Raw genomic sequence first — 17909 nt, 5'->3', positions numbered from 1 at the left:
GAAAGAGTAGTCAGTGCAAATACTGGCCTCTTCCAGATCGAGCCCTTCTGTGTGCTCTCCCTTTTACACAATTAACCGCTGTTGCCGAGTAGATTACAAAGCAAGAAAAACACATTCTTTGTTTATTAATAGTTTTATTTCCTTATTTCACTGTTAAACTCATGGGATAATATCACCACAAAGTTGCAGGCATCATTTTATAGTACAGACAATGGATGTATTTTCGGGAGAAAGAATGAGCGTGGCATGGAGTGGGGTAGGGGGCACCTGAAATGCCTCCCGAGGAAGGGGAGGCCACCAGGTCATAAAAATGGGTAAAATTCAGTGCCTTTGGTAAAGATGTGGACACTATTTTAGATGCAACTATGATACATGCCTTTTGCTTACAAAGCAAATATAGAGCCGTCATCTCTTTTTGGATAGTGGTTTGTCACTACAGCCTCATGAACGAGAAGGGTGTGATCACCAGACACGTCACAGGTGCTGCCCCCAAGGCTTCCTGCCCCCAGAAATCAGTGTGCTCATGCCCCAATTTGGGAGGCCCGTTTTCGTTTAATTATCCCTCAGACCTGCACCAACTTAGTTCCTGTGTGTTTAAGAAAAAAGAAAGGAGAAAGAAAGAAAGAAAAGAAAAGAGATGTCACTCGCAATGTTGCCTTCCATGGCTCCAAGCATGAGCCCCACGGAAGTTTCTCTGGAGGGTTGGTAGGTGGGAAGCTGAAGAGCCCGGGGACTGGACGAGGAAGGGATTAAAACTGGACTTTTGTGTCATTGCAGAACAGCATGGACTCTCCCCTAACTTCCCACACCGATCAGAACTGTACACAGACCAGTTTTGGCACCGACGACAGATCTTCACGTGCACAAGTGGAAAACGTGTCTTCCTGGCTTCTGCCCTCGGGACTTCCACGCGGACACCCAGGAAGGACCACAGAAGTTCACCAGTCTGGTAAAAAGTTCCCGAGTTCTAGGGATAAAAGAGAGAGTTGGTCCCCCCCTTTCTGTATTCTTCATTACATCAACAAATTCAAGTCTGTTTACAGTATTTTCCCTTGTTGCTCAGGAACGTTTCTTGAGCTAAGAATCATCATATTTTTCCCGTAAGGACTTTCCCAGCTTGGTGACCCCTGACTGCCGCAGCAGCATGGGGCCGGGCTGCACGCAGTTCTGATAAGTACTCGTTCTGTGGGCTGGAAGGGGTTTTCATTAAACATTCAACAACATTTACTGAGTGTCCGCTCCCTGACGGACATCGTGCCAGCCATGGGGAGGCAGACAGGCGTGAGACCTGCTTGGTATTATCAAGGAACTCACAGAACTGAGGATAAAAATAGTTTGGGGCTTGATGTGCAAATTGCAGAATTGTTAAGGAGTATTTTGGACTTTGAGAAGGAACAATAAGAGACTTTTATATTCTAGAGATAATTTTTTTTTTTTTTTAAGGTTAAGATAGAATTACGGAGTCTGAATTGGGTGCGGACAGTGTTATCAGTACCTCTCCTGTCACGGAGCCTGCAGCTTCCTTTTCCATTTGCCTTTCACGAGGCTGTCTCAGGCAACTCAGAGTGGGGGTGACCCCAGGCCAGGCCAGAGCCGGAGGGTTCTGCTCGGACCACCACAGGCCTAATGTTCTTCTGAAACACGGGCTCTCACTAAGCATTTGGGGTCCTCATCTACACGTCCGAGTGCCCTGTCCACCCATGTGCACGTGAGGCTGTGAATGTAGCTGTGTCCACTCAGGAGTGGCAGGAACACCTGCCCGTGTCGGAGTCGCCCAGGAGAGCACTTGGCAGGTGCAAACTTCATGGGGTAGAGTCACTTTATTAACTCTTTTTTTTGGGGGGGGGGTGTCCCTCAGCAGCCTCCTTCCTCACTAAAGCCAGAAAAAGAAGATGGAAATACCTGGTTCTGAAGAGGTCTGGGTTACTGTCCCCAGAGCCAGCCTCTGGGTCTGGAGCAGTAATCCTGGTGGAGGCCGAGCATATACCAAATAGAGTTGTGAGAGCACAGGGAGAGAGAGCCCATGGCTTGCTCCACAGAGGGAAGCTGAGAAACCATCCTCAGACTTTAAGTGCAGGCCAGGTGGCTCCCAGCTGAGCTGAGCTCCGTGCACACGGCAGTGGAGGGAACGTGTTCTTTTAGAGGAGGCGGCTGGAGGAAAGGGTTCCTGTCCTGGGTGTTGTGCTCTGCGGTTTTGGTCCCTTTGGGAGAGCTACGAGGGCAGCACCGAGAGCACCCGCTCCCCAGTAGCTCTGTCTGCAAGGCCGTCAGGCCTCAGGTGGGTCCCGGGCTGCAGGGGCGTTGTGAGCAGTCCGTCCCCGGGCTCACCAACAAACTGTGGGTACCCCAGACTTCCAGTGTGGAAACGTAAGACAGTAAGTCTGCTGGGTCTGTGATGTGTTTGCCTATTTGTCAGACACACCGTTACACCTGCCCCGGGCCTCAGCTTTGATCTGTCTGCTGTCAGAGGCCAAGTTCAGATGCCTTCGTGTTGTTGATTAGCACGAGCATCTGGAGACAACCCAGGGAGTCTAAGCGACATGCAGGGGTGCACAGAGGACATGTAAGTCCCTAGTGACCTTTAGTGTTTCTTTGTGCTACTTTTGTTCGTCCTCTGAAGCTGCTAGTGATGGACTGTCCGATGTCTCAGTATTATGTCCCCCTCTGGGAGTCAAGGATGGGACACCAGAGCAATCCCTAGTTCCATGTGATATCAGCCTCCTCCAACAGCCTGAGCCCTGGTGCCCCACTTCCCTCATGAGGCCGCCCTCTCCAGCCAACTCCGCCCTCCCGCTCCTCCTAGATGATGCCTAGGGGCTCCCATCCCTTTCCAGAGCCTTGAACTTGTCTATCTTCTTCAAGGGCAGTGGACAGAGAAAGCAGAGGTGCTTCTAGATCTTTATCCACTGCAGCTTCTAATGCTTAATGATGCCTAATGCATCCTTTTTCTCTGTCAGAGTGTAGAACTATTGTACGTGAAAGGGTCAGCAGAAATGGGTGTAGTCAAGGCTGGATTTAAGGCAAGGATGATTCAGGATAGTAGGGAAACCAGCAGAGAGACCACAGGTAGGGAATGGGCCAAGAGAACAGAGCCAAGGGAAATAGGGGACCAGAGAGGTTACTTCTCTTACCCATCTGGTAAGGCCTGGAGAAGAGAATTTGGGAGGATGGATGTGTGTGCTTGCAAGTGTGTGTGTGTGTGCACATGTGTACATGTGTGTGTGTGGGGGTGTTCTTCATGTGCGGCTTATTTTAGGCTTATTTTGCTTTTTCCATTGAAGTGAATTATCACGAAAGCTCTGCAGACCTCCTTCATGTGGAATAACATAGGTTGACGATGAAGATATTTTGATCTTATGTAAATGCCTAATACCTTTTCTCACGACAAGCCCTTTGGGAAAGACACATGTAGCTCTGTCCAGTTATAAACACTCCTACCTCTTTGATCACCCATATCCTAAGTCCCCCATATTCAAAAGGATTCTGTTTTTCTTATTTTCCTTCTCAGAAAACTTCCTAAGAGTTGGCCATACCTTTCTACAGACACAGGAAGTACTTAGCATACAGAAACAGCTTTTTCCATAAGAGATTTTAAAAATGGGAGAGCAAAAGGCTTGGAGTAGTTTCTTTTCTGCCATCATCAGCATTAAGGAAAGGACAGGGTCAGGAGAGGATCAGGTTCAAGCCAAGCTGCTACTGACCTTCGTGGTTGTGCCAAAGCTCGGGGTTTGTCCATTTCTCAAATGTAATGCTCTCTAATTTTGTTGGAAATACAGGAAACAGCCCTTTGGGAGGAAGGCAGGACAGGAGTTTCAAAAAGAAGGGGAATCACGGATGCCCAGGGACACTGGGATCAGCATTCATATGTTTATTAGTGTCAGGCCAACCAGAGTAGGAAAACAGAGATGCTGTTGCTCACCAGACGTTCACAAGTGGATCACAGAACATTCCGTAGTTTGCTCTATGTATTAGAAAATAGTCTCTGGTTTTTCTTGTTCTTTGGTTGAATGTGGGCCCAAAATTATATATATATATATATATATGTATATATATATATATATATTCTTTCAATTACGCTGATCTGGTTTATTTATTTATTTTTTACCATTGTCATGTAATTTCAAACACCAAGGTGGAGGGTTGCTTCGTTCATTTCCCATCGGGTTCAACGAAAGAGTGGTTTTTCCACGTTTCTGTCAAAGTCACAGTTGACTTTTTATTCCCCAGGAGCTAGGGACTTGTTGCTGCCAGCAGGATGGCCGTCGTCTTCTCCTCAGCCTTGTGAAAAGCTCGACGGACCGCACTGATTGCTTGGGGGGACCTGAAAGAATCACTTTCGAGGGACACCACGGCTGAAGACCGAAGGGTAATATTTATCAACATTAAATAGACACTTGGTGAAGTATGCATAAATATTTCTTCATATAAACAGAACATGAAATTAAATAGTTCAGAAACACAGACACCACTGAGCCCACACCCACTGTTGTCACCTGTAAACACCAGCTCACAGTGAACACAGAAGCAGCTTCTACCCCGGCCCGGGGTCCACGACCCGAGGCCCTGTACAGAGGTGAGATTTCTTCTCGACCCCCCCACCCCGCCCCCTCCCCTCCCGCTCCCCACACTGCCCCGGTGAAAGGAAAGGAAGGAACCCCAACAACTACAACAGTGACAAAAATGACAAGCCACGGTGGCAACCCTTCCCACCCACCCCCCTAGTACAACATTGAGCTTTTGGATCAATTCAAAGGAGATACAGAATCATTTTTTTCAAAAGGTTAAGGAAATCAACTTGAAGAAATACTTTTTAAAAAGTGTTAATACTTTCTTCGGAGGACAGGAGACTTCCCGAACCCCACTGTGACTGAGTGTTGTGCAAGGAACCCCGGAGAGCGCTGGCCACAGCTAGGTAATGCAGGGGGATGCCCTTTTGCATCTAGAAGGGGACAGGTAGCAGGACCTCCAACACCACGTTCTCCCCCCGCCCCCACGGTGTCACTGGGGCACTTTGCCATAGATATTGCTGCGTGTGACATTCAAGTGCGACATGATGAGTTTCAAGCAGCTGAGATAGCAGAAATTTTGTTGGGCAACACTGTTGGGCAACATTGAGATTTGGACAGTTAGATTCAACCCTGTGGACGTGGTTCGTGGGTGGGGCTTGCTCAGAGGGGCTCCAGTTTGCTGGAGCTCTGTCGAGATCAGCAAAGCACCCGGCTTACACGGCTTATACTCAAGAGTCTGAATGTGCGCTGCTGCATTCCCCGGGATGGTTTGTGGGGGGGAAAAAAAAGCCCTGGTTTCCAAAATATTACACTGGGTTTATTTCACTTTTATGTTGTGTCAGGATCCTAGAGAACTTCAGTTATCAAAGTACTGAAAGCATATATTGCAAGAATAATTTGCCAGCTCAGTGATTCCCAGTATATTATATACACTGTGTGTGTGTGCAGAAGTCTCTCTCTCTCTCTCACACACACACACACATATATATATACTTGTATATTTTTATTGGTACGAAACTGGAAATGCACGAAATAGTACTTTGCAAGAATCAAGTCCACAAGTGGAGTTGAACAACACACCAAAGAAGACGGGGAAGCTCTATTGGGACAAGAAGGTTCAGCCTTACAACGTATGAAGTAATTTCTGAACCACTGATTCACTAGCCTGACATGTTCCCTGTGGGACCTGGATCGCCCTGCATGGGCTCCTCGGAAGGAACGTGGCCCCGGGCTCAGCTAGTGATGGTCAGCTAAGATTTCCCGCACTAACGGGGATTCAGAGAACCCAGCAGACAGATTTGGGTGTGGAATTGCTATGAAACATTTTTCCCCCCTCTTTGAGGGAAAAAAAACCAAAGTCTATTTCAGAATAAATTTCTTTATATTTAGGAATATGTTTTGTTTTGTTTTTTTGCTGACTTGGTGTCTTTCTATATTAAAATGGGTTTATTCACTGGGTCAGTAAACAGGCAGCTTCCTTCATATCTGGGTGATAAAAAGACAAACCCCTTTTGATCACCCCGGCAATCACCCCACTGCCGGCTGGCGCCCCCCGGAGGTCTGCGGGTGGATGCGTGCGCGTGGCCGCCACGCTGGGCCGAGCCCCCCCTACAAGGCCTGCTCGGGCACGCGCTTGTGGAAGATGACGGACTGTCTCTGCTGGTACTGCTGCTTCCGCCGCCGCCGCCGGTCGCACTGGCAGAGCAGCAGCATCTTGAAAGTGGTTCGGAATGTTTTGTTACACAGCGCATAGCACACGGGGTTCACGGTGCTGTTGATGTAGCACAGCCAGTAGCCCAGATTCCAATAGGTTTTGGGTATGCAGCTGTCACAAAAGGTGTTCACCAGAACCATGATGTTGTACGGGGTCCAGGTGATGATGAAGGCCAGCAAGATGGCACTGAGCGTCTGCGCCGCCTTCTTCTCCTTGATGAGGGACATCCGCTTCCGCTTGGTGATTTGGCTTCGGGTCTTCAGAGCAAACCTCTTGGCCAGAGTGGCCTCCTTGAAGGACAGAGGTAGAGTGGCCGTGGACTTGCCCACCGAGGAGTTGGCCTCCGACGCCTTGGCTGTGTCCACGGCGGACTCTAGCTGGATGGGGAGCTTGGAGAAGCTTTTCTGGAAGCCGGCGCCATCGTCCATGCTCTTCTGGGCCTGCAGCTTGCCAGCTTTCCTCTGTGGGTCGGCTGCCCCCAGCGCCTGGTCGGGCACCTGCAAGTTGTCCGAGGAGGGTAGCTTGGTGGAGTTGAGGATGGTGCTGTGCCCGGGCAGCTTGAGCACGATGGAGTAGATGGCGCGGGTCTCCGAGCCAATGTCCTCCTCGTCGGAAGAGGCCGAATTCTCCAGGGAGGCGGCTGCGTCGTTGTTATTCCAGCTGTCGCTGCTGCTGTGGTCGGGGTCCATCTGCTCCGCGCTGGGCTTCCAGCTCTTGGTGGCGAACCAGAAGTGGCAGCCGCCGTACTTCCTCCGGGACGAGCGTTTCAGGCTCTGCTGCTGCAGCTCATAGCTGCTGCAGCTCCGAGAGCTGCCTGTGGGGTGGACAAAGTTCTCGGCCTCTGCATCTGTCCCCGAGGCCTGCAGCCCAGCGAGCTCTTTGGTACGTTTCTCGGTCTCCTTATAGATTCTCCAGTATAAAATAGTCATGATGGTGACAGGCATGTAGAAGGCGGCGATGGCCGTCCCGAACGTGATGGTGGGCTCGCTGAGGAACTGGATGAAACACTCGCCGGGTGGCACCGTCCTCTTCCCGACAAAGTACTGCCAGAACAGGATGGCCGGGGCCCAGAGGACAAAGGAGATGACCCATGCCAGGCCGATCATCACGCCAGCTCGTTTTGTCGTTCGTTTGGCTCGGTACGTGAGCGGCCGCGTGATCGAGAAGTACCTGTCAAAGCTAATGACCAGAAGGTTCATGACCGAGGCATTGCTGGCCACATAGTCAATGGAGAGCCAGAGGTCACAGGCCAAGTTTCCTAAAGCCCACCGATTCATGATGATGTAGGTGGTAAACAGGTTCATGGAAATGACCCCAATAATCAGATCGGCACAGGCCAGACTTAAGAGGAAGTAGTTATTGACCGTCTTCAGCTGCTTGTTGACCTTGAAGGCCACGATCACCAGGATGTTGCCGATGATGGTCACCAAGGCCAGGACACCTGTTAAGAAGGCGATGAAGACCACCTGCCAGATGGTGTGGCCTCCCAGCGGGTCACTGGTGGTGTCATTGGCAGAGGAGAAATTCCCGGCCGCCTGAGAGACGTTGTAGCTGCCAAGGTGAGTGGCTGTGCCTGGGGGCAGCCCAGCATCTGAGGGGCTATGCACCCAGGGCGAGCTGATGTTTGGAAACAAAGGTGAGGTTGTACTGTTAGTGTGCCAGCTCATTGTGATTCTCGGACATAGTCTGGGGAGAGAAGAGAGAAGAAGCGCCATTAGGAGAATGTCTGCCTTCTTTGGATTGGTTCTTTGCACTGCACAACTTTTAAAACCCATGGGAGACCTCTGACATGAGGCTTACTCTTGGGCCAGAAACATCCAGCTCTTTCTCTTACTTGAAAAGTGAGGGGCCTGGAGCTAGGGGAGACCAATCTGAGCACAGTTAGCAGGTGACATGCACCTGCTTGTGCCTTGTTCTTTCCATCCACACTCTCCCTATTTCTAAGCTATTCCACCTACACTTCCACGTCATGCGCTCCCCCAACAAAGTCTTCCTTCTCTTATTTTAAAGAGAAAGGGGGAAAGAGGAGATGTGTCTGTGCTGCTTATGCGATACACTGGTCTTATTCACCTGCATTTAGTCTGGCCGGACCCGGGCCTCTCCCAGGCTGGAGGCGTACGCAGTGTTAGGGAGTCGGCAAGCGTTTAAGCCTCCCTGGGCATGAGAAGCCTCATCCCGGAACAAGGGAGGAAACGGGTGTGAATCACTACACACTGGGTCACCTCAAGACGTGGCTAGAGAAGCAGCGTGTTGGTTCTGTGTAACGGTTGATAACAGTATACAAGGCAGCTGTTATCTGCTTGATAATATGAAGTAGCTTTGCCAGAATATTCTGTACTGACCAAACCAAGTTTTGGATATTTCCAGTATTTGGACAGTTTCCCTTTGGCGACGAGAAAGTATTTTAGCACCCACACGCACACGTTTGTGTACAAAGGCTTGCAGAACTTCAGCTAGTTCCTTCAAATGCTTGTTAACTAAAATACATAAATAAGTGAGATGTTCCAGTGAGAACATCACCAGGAAGACCTCCAGGCTGTCTTGGACAGCTCTGGGTGGGACCCGCCTTCTCCCCTTAGATTGCTCACATCAGCAGCCACGGTGCACTTGACCCAAAATCCTTCCTCAACAAGTGTCGTCCTGTGAATTCAGCATCGATAATCCTAGCACAATACTCTTGGGAGCACTTGTGTTGTGTTTAGGCTCTTAATCTAAACAGGGTTCAACTGTAAACTGTCACATACGAGCAGGTACACATATCCCCTGGCAAGAGCCCCACATTAAGTCTTTCCACAGAGAGCCATCAGATTCACACGCCGCCTTCTGGAGTGGCCTCAGCGAGTGGCAGGAGAGCTTTGCAGTCCTAAAGGAAGGTCAGCCACTTTCTGGGGGTGACTTAACTATTTTGGTGAACCACGTGCCTCATAGACAAATAAGAATGAAACATTCTGCTTAGTGAAATAAACTGTTGAGAACTTTAACCTAGAATTCAATAGTAAGTGTCAAAGAGACTTTGTTTTTCACTGAAATGTTTTTTTTTTAAAGATTTTATTTATTTATTTATTTGACAGACAGAGGTCACAAGCAGGCACAGAGGCAGACAGAGAGAGAGGAGGAAGCAGGCCCCCCGCTGAGCAGAGTCCGATACGGGGCTCGATCCCAGAACCCTGGGATCATGACCCGAGCCGAAGGCAGAGGCTTTAACCCACTGAGCCACCCAGGCACCCCTTCACTGAAATGTTTTAATATATGTCCGGGGCTTAGTACGGAGCCTGACACAGAGCAATGTGCGACAGAAGTGTCACGTCTATTGTTATTTTACTCCTCTTCTTCTTGAACAATGAACCCACTTTGCTCTGGCTTTCAGGATGCCCAAAGCCCAACACAGTGCAATAATAAGTGATCCAAAGAGAATATAGATCGGACACTTCCTACGTGACAGACATTGTGCAAATCACCACATGCTTTATCTCATTGAATCCTTAAAATAATCACATTTTATGAGAAATGGAGACACGGAGAGTTAAGTAATGTGTCCAGAGATCAGGCCGATGCATGAGGGAGGAGGGGGGAGAGATTCTCACCCAGATCATCTCGAGCCCCCCCACTCTGAGTCGCACTGTGATGTTTCTCTAACTCTCCACCGGTCTATCCAGATGCCGCATACAACTAGCCTGTTCCAACTGGCTAAAATGTGTTATCTGCCTCCTTAAAGTAGAGTTAATGTGCATTAAAAATTAGATGAGATTCCATTTGTCACCTAAAAGATGAGCAAAATACAAATGATCGGAGGCAGGCAGTGTGGACAGGTGTGAAGGACAGAATTTTGTGGTCGTGGCTACAGTGTAAATTGGTTGACAATGTGACAGGTGATTTAGCAGCATCTGTTAGAATCATGCACAAATTCCCAGATCCCAGGAGCTGATGCATGTATGTGAGGTACTTATGTATTGTGGGTGTGTGTTTACCTACACATAAAATACCTAAGTGGTTGGACATACACAACATGCACATATAATTTTATATACACTTACATACATATATACACTTATATATATTTACTTCAGCACTATTTGAAAATAGAAAAAAAATAGTCTAAATATTCTAACATATTGTTCTGTTACAGAAAAGAACACCTGTATAATCCAGAGATGAAATTCCCCAGAAGGCACTGATTTCCAATTATGGGTGATGGATGGGGTTTTCTTCCTTACTTCTTTTCACTCCTGAGGGTTTTGTTGGGGCAGTCAACTTGCCGTTACCTCTAGCTCACTCCCACCGAGGACTGTCTGTATTTGGGAAATGCTACATGCTGTTGGGGTACTGGATTGCATTGAGGGTTTCTTCCCAGATGCAAATACAGGGTATCTATCTATCTCTGCCTCCACCTGCTTCCCAGGTTCCCACAGTTCCTACAGGGTGTCTGCCCATCTTCCCCGTCACACCTACAGCCACACGGATAGAGGAGAACAGACCCATCTGAAACCAGACACCTCAGCTTGAAGTCCTGTCCTTGAGTTTAACAGCCACTTCCTCCTGGGGAGGCGAGGTGTCCTCCCCAACATGTGCCCATGAGTATTACTTTCTCCTTCCTATGACCACCCTTAGTCCTGCATTTCTCTCTGATCTGCCCCTTAGCCCTGCTGATCTTCTACACACCTTCTGGACAGCTTTCTCTCCCCAGTGTCTTTCACTCCAAAGCTCCAAAGCTTCCTAGACATAGTGGCTAAGTTTCTTGTCCATGCTTGGTTTGGACTGCGACCCATACTACATTCTTCCCTCCCTCCCTCCTGCTCCCTGCTCCGGCCCCTGGGGTGTGCTCTGAATCTCACATGACCTCCCACAGCACCTTTTAAAATTCTTTTTTTGTTTTAAATTTTAAATTTTTTAAAAAAAGATTTTATTTATTTATTTGACAGAGAGAGATCATAAGTAGGCAGAGAGGCAGGCAGAGAGAGAGGGGGAAGCAGGCTCCCTGACAAGCAGGGGGCCTGATGTGGGCTTCGATCCCAGGACCCTGAGATCATGACCTGAGCCAAAGGCAGAGGCTTAACCCACTGAGCCACCCAGGTGCCCTAAAATTCTTAAAACACCTTCTAAGTCTCTGCCATCCTGTCCCGTGATGCTGATCATGTTCTGTTGACTAACTTTCATAGCTCCTGCCTTGCCGATTTTCTTATAAATAACTGTAATGGCCAGTAATGTTTGTGTTGATGATACATCTCCTTTCCTCTTTGTTCTTCTTGTCAATGTCAGACAGTGGGTGTCTGCTCTGTGTCTTTCCTTCAGCCATCCTTTTGGAAATGCCCTGTCCTCCACAGTAAGTATTTCTGGAAGGGCATCCAGTACACGGTCCCTGCCTCCTCTGCTTCAGCAGTGGGCCTGAAGAACATGCCAGCAGGAGCGGTAAGTTAAGGAGAGGAGCTGATACAGATTTGGGAAAGAGAGAGGGGAACTCTATGTTCTTGGGATTTTTAGGCACTGGTAACCCATTTATATGCTCGTGGAAAATCTGAGAAGCAAGCAAATGTAGAGGAGAGAGATGGCAGGCAATGTGGAGTGTGGAGACAGCAAGACCATGATGTCTTCTCAAAAAACCTGGACCTAGCAACTCCTGAAGTCAAGTTCCCCCTTGACTTTGCAGGTTATGGGAGCCAACCATTTCCTCTGTTGCCTTCACTGCTGAGGCAGGTTATTGCCATCTGCCGCCCAAACGGTCCCAACTAACATAACCGCCACCCTCAACGTCAGCGCCTCTCACAGAACCACTGGTAACTTTAGGTCATTTGCACTGGTGCCACTGAATTCGGGAAGTCGGGACTCTCCCCTCCACAGACTTACCCCATAGATGAGATATGGCATCTGAATATAATAGTTTTTTAAAAGCACCACATATTTTAGGCAATGTCAAATTGTTCCATGCAAATTACACACAACATGTCAAATCACATTATGTGTGTAAGAATTCAAGAGCCAAATAATTTGCTCAGCTGACCAATGTCAGTGGAGATTGTAAGTAGGGATTTTAGAAACATGCCTTAGAGCAATTCTTTTCTTTTGGTTCATTTCATGCTGTGATTCTGTAGAACACCACAAATTATACAATATTTCATTCCAACTATCCCTTGTGAGAACACAGAATATAAAAGAAACCAGAGTTGAGTCCTACCCATGGGTGGGACCAGCTCTCTGTATTGGGTTCATTAGATACCCGCTCCGGGGCTCCTGGAACCTAGCGGCTTCTTGGCTAATCACTAGAAACTCTGTGAATCACACACTGTTAGGCAGATGATCTTTGACCTAAATTCTTTGGCATGTCTACCAGTGGCCATTGTTCTCTTTATAATTCGAAACCAATCCAATATCAAATACCCCACAAAATTTCAGATAGGTGCTTTTTCTTATTTTAAAAACATTCCCGTTTCTGTCCATCATACCACAGATAGAGACTGTGAAATGAGCAGGATTTTTCCTGTTGCAAAAGGACCCTTCAAGGAGAGTGACCTGTCATCCCCCCATATGGTATGCCATCCAAAGGACAATAATTAATAAGTTAATAGTTAATGATCATTCATTCACTCCAGATAACTATAGTTGTCTCCTGATACCTTCATATGTGTGAAAGCAAAAAGGAGGATGTGAATCCGGCAGGTGAACATGTCATTGAAGAAAAAGCCTTCTGAGTAGGAAGTGGAAATTATGGGCAAAAGCACATTATTAAAACCTGTTATGACTTATAGCTACAAGGGGAGAAATGTCTAGGAAATCACGGGCACTCCTGTGATGCTATAAGACAATGAGATGCATGGAAATCACTTCTGTTAATAAATACGAGGCTATGGGTGCCTGGGCGGCTCAGTCATTAGGCGCCTGCCTTTGGCTTAGGTCATGGTCTCAGGGTCCTGGGATCCAGTCCTGCATCAGGCTCTTCGCACAGCAGGGAGTCTGCCTCTCCTTCTCTCCCTCCTCCTGCTTGTGTTGCCTCTCCCACTGTCTTTCTGTCAAATAATAAAATCTTTTAAAAAAAATGAAGCCGGTATTTTCATTAATAACTTTTTATTGGAAAGCAATGAAAGGTAGTTAAGAACCATGGTCTCAGAGCCTGTTTGTTTTGGGTCTGAATTTGGGGTTGGCTGAGAAGGAGGGAAAATTTGGCCAAAGGCCTAACTTCTCTGAGACCACACTTCTTACTCCGTAAAAATGGATTACCTATATGGAACCACAAAGGACCCTGAAGATCCAAAACCATCGAGAAAGAAGAACAAAGCTAGAGAAAACACAATCCCTGATTTAAGTTTTTTAAAGTTTTTTTTTTAAAGATTTTATTTATTTATTTGATAGAGATCACAAGTAGGCAGAGAGGCAGGCAGAGAGAGAGGGAAGCAGGCTCCCTGCTGAACAGAGAGCCCAATGTGGGGCTCGATCCCAGCACCCTGAGATCATGACCTGAGCCGAAGGCAGAGGCTTAACTCACTGAGCCACCCGGGCGCCCCACAATCCCTGATTTAAAAAAAAGATCACAAAGCCATGGTAAGTAAGAGTATGAAGCCGGCCTAAACAGACACACAGACCGGTGTCATCAGAAAGAGGGCTTACAAACATCCGTGTATATACAGTCAATTGATCTTTGACAGGGGAAGCCAAGAACACAACAAGAAAAGGACAGCCTCTTCCACAAAGGACCCCGGGAAGACCGGACAGCCGCGGGCAAAGGAACGAAACTGGACCCCAGTCCTATACCATACACAAAAGTCAACACAAAACCAACACAAATGGACACAAGACTTGCACATAAGACCTGCGACTATAAAGCTCTCCTGAGGAAACACGGAGGAGGAGCTTCATGAAAGTCCTTGGCCACGCTTCCACAGAACTGAAATGAGCATCTTCGAGTGCTCTCAGCCCTCCCCTGTCCATTGTAGCGCTCTCAGACAGTAGCCGAGACAGAGAAACAAACTAGACATCGACGGACGGACGAACGGGTGAAGGAAATGCAGTGCGTGCACATGCGGACTACTTCTCAGCCTTCGAAACGGAAATGTGACAATATGCGGGAACCCAAGGACGTGGTGCTTCCTGAGATAAACCAGTCCCATAAGGGCAAATACCGCACGAGTCACCTATGTGGGGCGTCGGAAACAGCAGAACGCAGAGAAGCGGAGAGTGGATGGGCCTAGCCAGGTGTGGGGGCAGCGAAGGACAAGAAACCCCGTACTCGGGATACACGTGATGCAAGGTGAGTCTGGGCCGCACACGCCAGCACTGTCTGCAGCTAACAGACCTGCAGTGTGTGGTGAAATTCTTTTCAGGAGGTAGGTCTCATGTTAAATGCTCTTATCGCAAGAAAAACAAACGGGACCCCGGGAGGCCACCCCCCCCCCCCCCGCCGTGGGTTATGAAGAGGGCAAGAAACATGTGGTGAGCTAATTTTTGGAAGTCTTCCCTGATCGGCTGCCTGCCTTCCACCACGGCCAACCTCTCAGGTCCTCAGCGTAGGGTTGTAACTGCAGGAACTCAGGGAGACTGTGCTCAAAGTTTGCTTTTTATTGTATTTATTTGAGAGAGAGAGACAGAGACAGAGGGAGCAGGGGACAAGCAGATGCCCCACTGAGCAGGGAGCCGGGCGTGGGGCTTGATCTCATGACCCTGGGATCATGACCTGAGCCGAAGGCAGAGGCTTTAACCTACTGAGCCACCCAGGCCCCCATTAAAGTTGGCTTTTTAAAGTTGACTTGAAACACTCTGGTAGAGACAGAGCTTACAACACTAGAGTCTTTAAACACCAAGGAACGGTGTACTGGCCCAAACATTAGGTCAGTAAAACAGGTGCCTCCTCACCCCGTTAAGGAAAATGCACTGCTACGACTATGAAGGTGACTCAGCTATCAATCCCATGGAAAAAGTCTGTGCACCACAAGCTAGCAATTTAATCTCTAGGTGTCTGTCCTCTAGAAAATCTTGCATATAGTCATATACAAGGGGGGTTACGTAGGATGTTTGCTGAAGCATGTGTTGTCATGACAAAAATCAGGAAAAGAGCATCAGTTTGACAGTGGCTAAAAAAAATCTGGTAAGAAAGGGAAATACAGCAGAAAAAAAGCTAATTTACTGATCAATCATCTATGTATCTATCAATCATCTATTGACTTAAACATAAGCCAATATGTTTCTCATGAAGCTATAATTTCCAGAAGAAAACACAGGGGATAAGCTTCATGACTCTGGTCTTGGCAATGCTTTCATGGCTGGATACATACATATACAGAAAGTTACAGATGTACACATAAATAGGAAAGTTTCAAAAGCTCTAAAAATATGTTGTTGAATAAGAAAAAACAAGTTGTGGGTGATGAATAAACATGATATGATTTAGGAAGCAACAAAACACATACAAGAACAGTGTGTATCATATATAGATATTTGTGTGCTTGAAAGTCCCATAAAAAGACAAGGATGCCAATCACACATTGGCGGTGACATCTTGGATGGGGAAGATGACAAGGGTGAGGAAGACGGACAAAGAGGGCTTCAGCTTGACCTGTAATGTCCCTGAGGAGAAAACTACACGTTTCCAAAGCCAGAGGAAGGCAGGGAAGAGAGCGGAGGGGAAGAGCCTGGAATCTTGCCCTCCACCCCGAGCCTGGTTCTCCAGGAGGACAGGCGATGGTAGATAGTAAACGGATGTTGTAAACTGTTAAGTGTGTGCTGATTCCTGGTGCGGGATGGGGCCTAAAAACAGAAGTTTAACTTGTTACATAAAAGTAAAATTCCTGGGGGGCTCCTGGGTGGCGCCTGGGTAGCTCTGTGGGTTAAAGACTCTGCCTTCAGCTGGGATCGTAGTCCCAGGGTCCTGGTATAGAGCCCCGTGTCAGGCTCTCTGCTCAGGAGGGAGCCTGCTTCTTCCTCTCTCTCTCTCTGCCTGCCTTTCTGCCTACTTGTGATCTCTTTCTGTCAAATAAATAAATGAAATCTTTAAAAGTAAGTAAAATAAAGTTCCTGGGACACCTGGGTGGCTCAGTTGGCTGAGCACCCAACTCTTGATTTTGGCTCAGGTCATGATCTCAGGGTCATAGGATTGAGCCCCGCATCCAGCTCTGTGCTGGGCATAGAGCCTGCTTGAGATTCTCTCTTCCTCTCCCTCTGCCCCACCCCTTGCAATTTCTCTCTCTCAAAAAAAAAAAAAAAAAAAAATATATATATATATATATATATATATATAAAATAGGGGCACCTGGGTGGCTCAGTGGGTTAAATCCTCTGCCTTCGGCTCAGGTCATGATCCCAGGGTCCTGGGATCGAGCCCCGAGTCGGGCTCTCTGCTCAGCAGGGAGCCTGCTTCCTCCTCTCTCTCTGCTTGCCTCCCTGCCTCCCTGTGATCTCTGTCTGTCAAATAAATAAATAAAATCTTTAAAAAATATATATAATAAAGAAAAATTAAAAATAAAATTCCTTACTCCCTTATCAGTGAATTAATGGCCTGAAAAGATGATATATACTTTATGAGTAAATGACTCATGTCCTGTCTGATACAGTAAATCCTAGTCCTTCTGTCATTCCTGGACCTTCACTCCCCGCCACTGTAGGGAACTTTCTTCCCTTCGTTCTTCAGAGGGGACCTTCACAATGGCCATGCCTCTGCACAGCACTCATCTTCTTTCCCCAGCCCCATGGGGTACATTTCTGGTGTCCCTGTTCTCTTCACAATGAGGCCAGATCTAGTCAGGGGGTGTCCGGATATGGCCAGGGAACACCATCGCCTCCCCCTCCTCCCAACTTTCACTCAGGTCCCAGTACCTGAGACATTTTCCATAACCTTCTCCCTGCCTCTGTGCCAGATTCCTCTTCTTCTTCTTCTTTTTTTTAAAGATTTTATTTATTTATTTGACAGACAGAGATCACAAGTAGGCAGAGAGGCAGGCAGAGAGAGAAGAGGAAGCAGGCTCCCTGCTGAGCAGAGAGCCCGACTCGGGGCTCGATCCCAGGACCCTGGGATCACGACCTGAGCCGAAGGCAGAGGCTTTAACCCACCAAGCTACCCAGGCGCCCCTCAGATTCCTCTTCTTGAAAGCATCTTTGTGCCTTGGAGGCCCAGCAGTGGATGTCTGGCTGGTATGACATCTGAGGAAAGTGATCACAATGTCAAGAAAAGCCTTCCATAGATATATCTAAAAACACTTATTGGAAGTGAAGATCGCCTAATGTCTTTCCTCATATGCATCTGCCATTTTATTCCGAAGAACCAGGGGTCCTGGATGAGATCCGAATAAAATCATCAATGTGCGCTTTCTGTTTACAGTGTAGTCCCTGAGAGGAGGATGGGATTTCCTGGCACCATCCTCTTCCTCGTCCTGACCCAACAGCCTCCACGCTGTAGAGCTTGTCCGTTTCTAATCAAGGCACTTCATAATCTTTGCTCACTGGATTGACTCTTGCTGGTGAGGAGACCCAAGGGAAGCTGTGCTTTTCAACTCAACTCGATCCTGCCAGTGGGTGTTGACTTGAACGCCTTCACTCCTGGATTCTGGGAGGGAGGCCCTTGCCTTCCATGTGGATTATTCACATCTGTGTATCTGTAGCTCGGCTCTTGAGTTCCTCTCTGAGTGTATATTTTTCCAGACCGTTTAAAAAACGTGTTCATATATGCGGTCATGACGTAAGATGGGATCTGAACTGTGGGCGGTGGTCAG

At 47.8% G+C, this 17909-nt stretch overlaps 1 protein-coding gene across 4 annotated transcripts in view; it reads right to left on the bottom strand.

Annotated features, from left to right (window-relative positions):
• Positions 1-117: 117 nt before the first annotated feature.
• Positions 118-17909, bottom strand: part of CHRM3 (cholinergic receptor muscarinic 3) — a 502834-nt gene continuing 485042 nt past the window's right edge. For 3 of the 4 annotated variants that reach the window (XM_004774777.2, XM_004774773.2, XM_004774780.3), the window contains one exon: positions 118-7908. In XM_004774777.2, the coding sequence (XP_004774834.2) occupies positions 6117-7889 (1773 nt within the window). In that variant the 5' untranslated portion in view covers positions 7890-7908 and the 3' untranslated portion in view covers positions 118-6116. The remainder of the gene's footprint in view (positions 7909-17909) is intronic. The other variant, XR_006608794.1, reaches the window with a different exon arrangement.

This window comes from Mustela putorius, unplaced genomic scaffold (genome assembly GCF_011764305.1).
Source record: "Mustela putorius furo isolate JIRA1106 unplaced genomic scaffold, ASM1176430v1.1 tig00001118_pilon_pilon_pilon, whole genome shotgun sequence".
In the NCBI taxonomy this organism is placed as follows: Eukaryota; Metazoa; Chordata; class Mammalia; order Carnivora; family Mustelidae; genus Mustela; species Mustela putorius.
The sequence above is the reverse complement of the archived record's forward strand: the minus strand, read 5'-3'. Positions and strand labels throughout refer to the sequence as shown.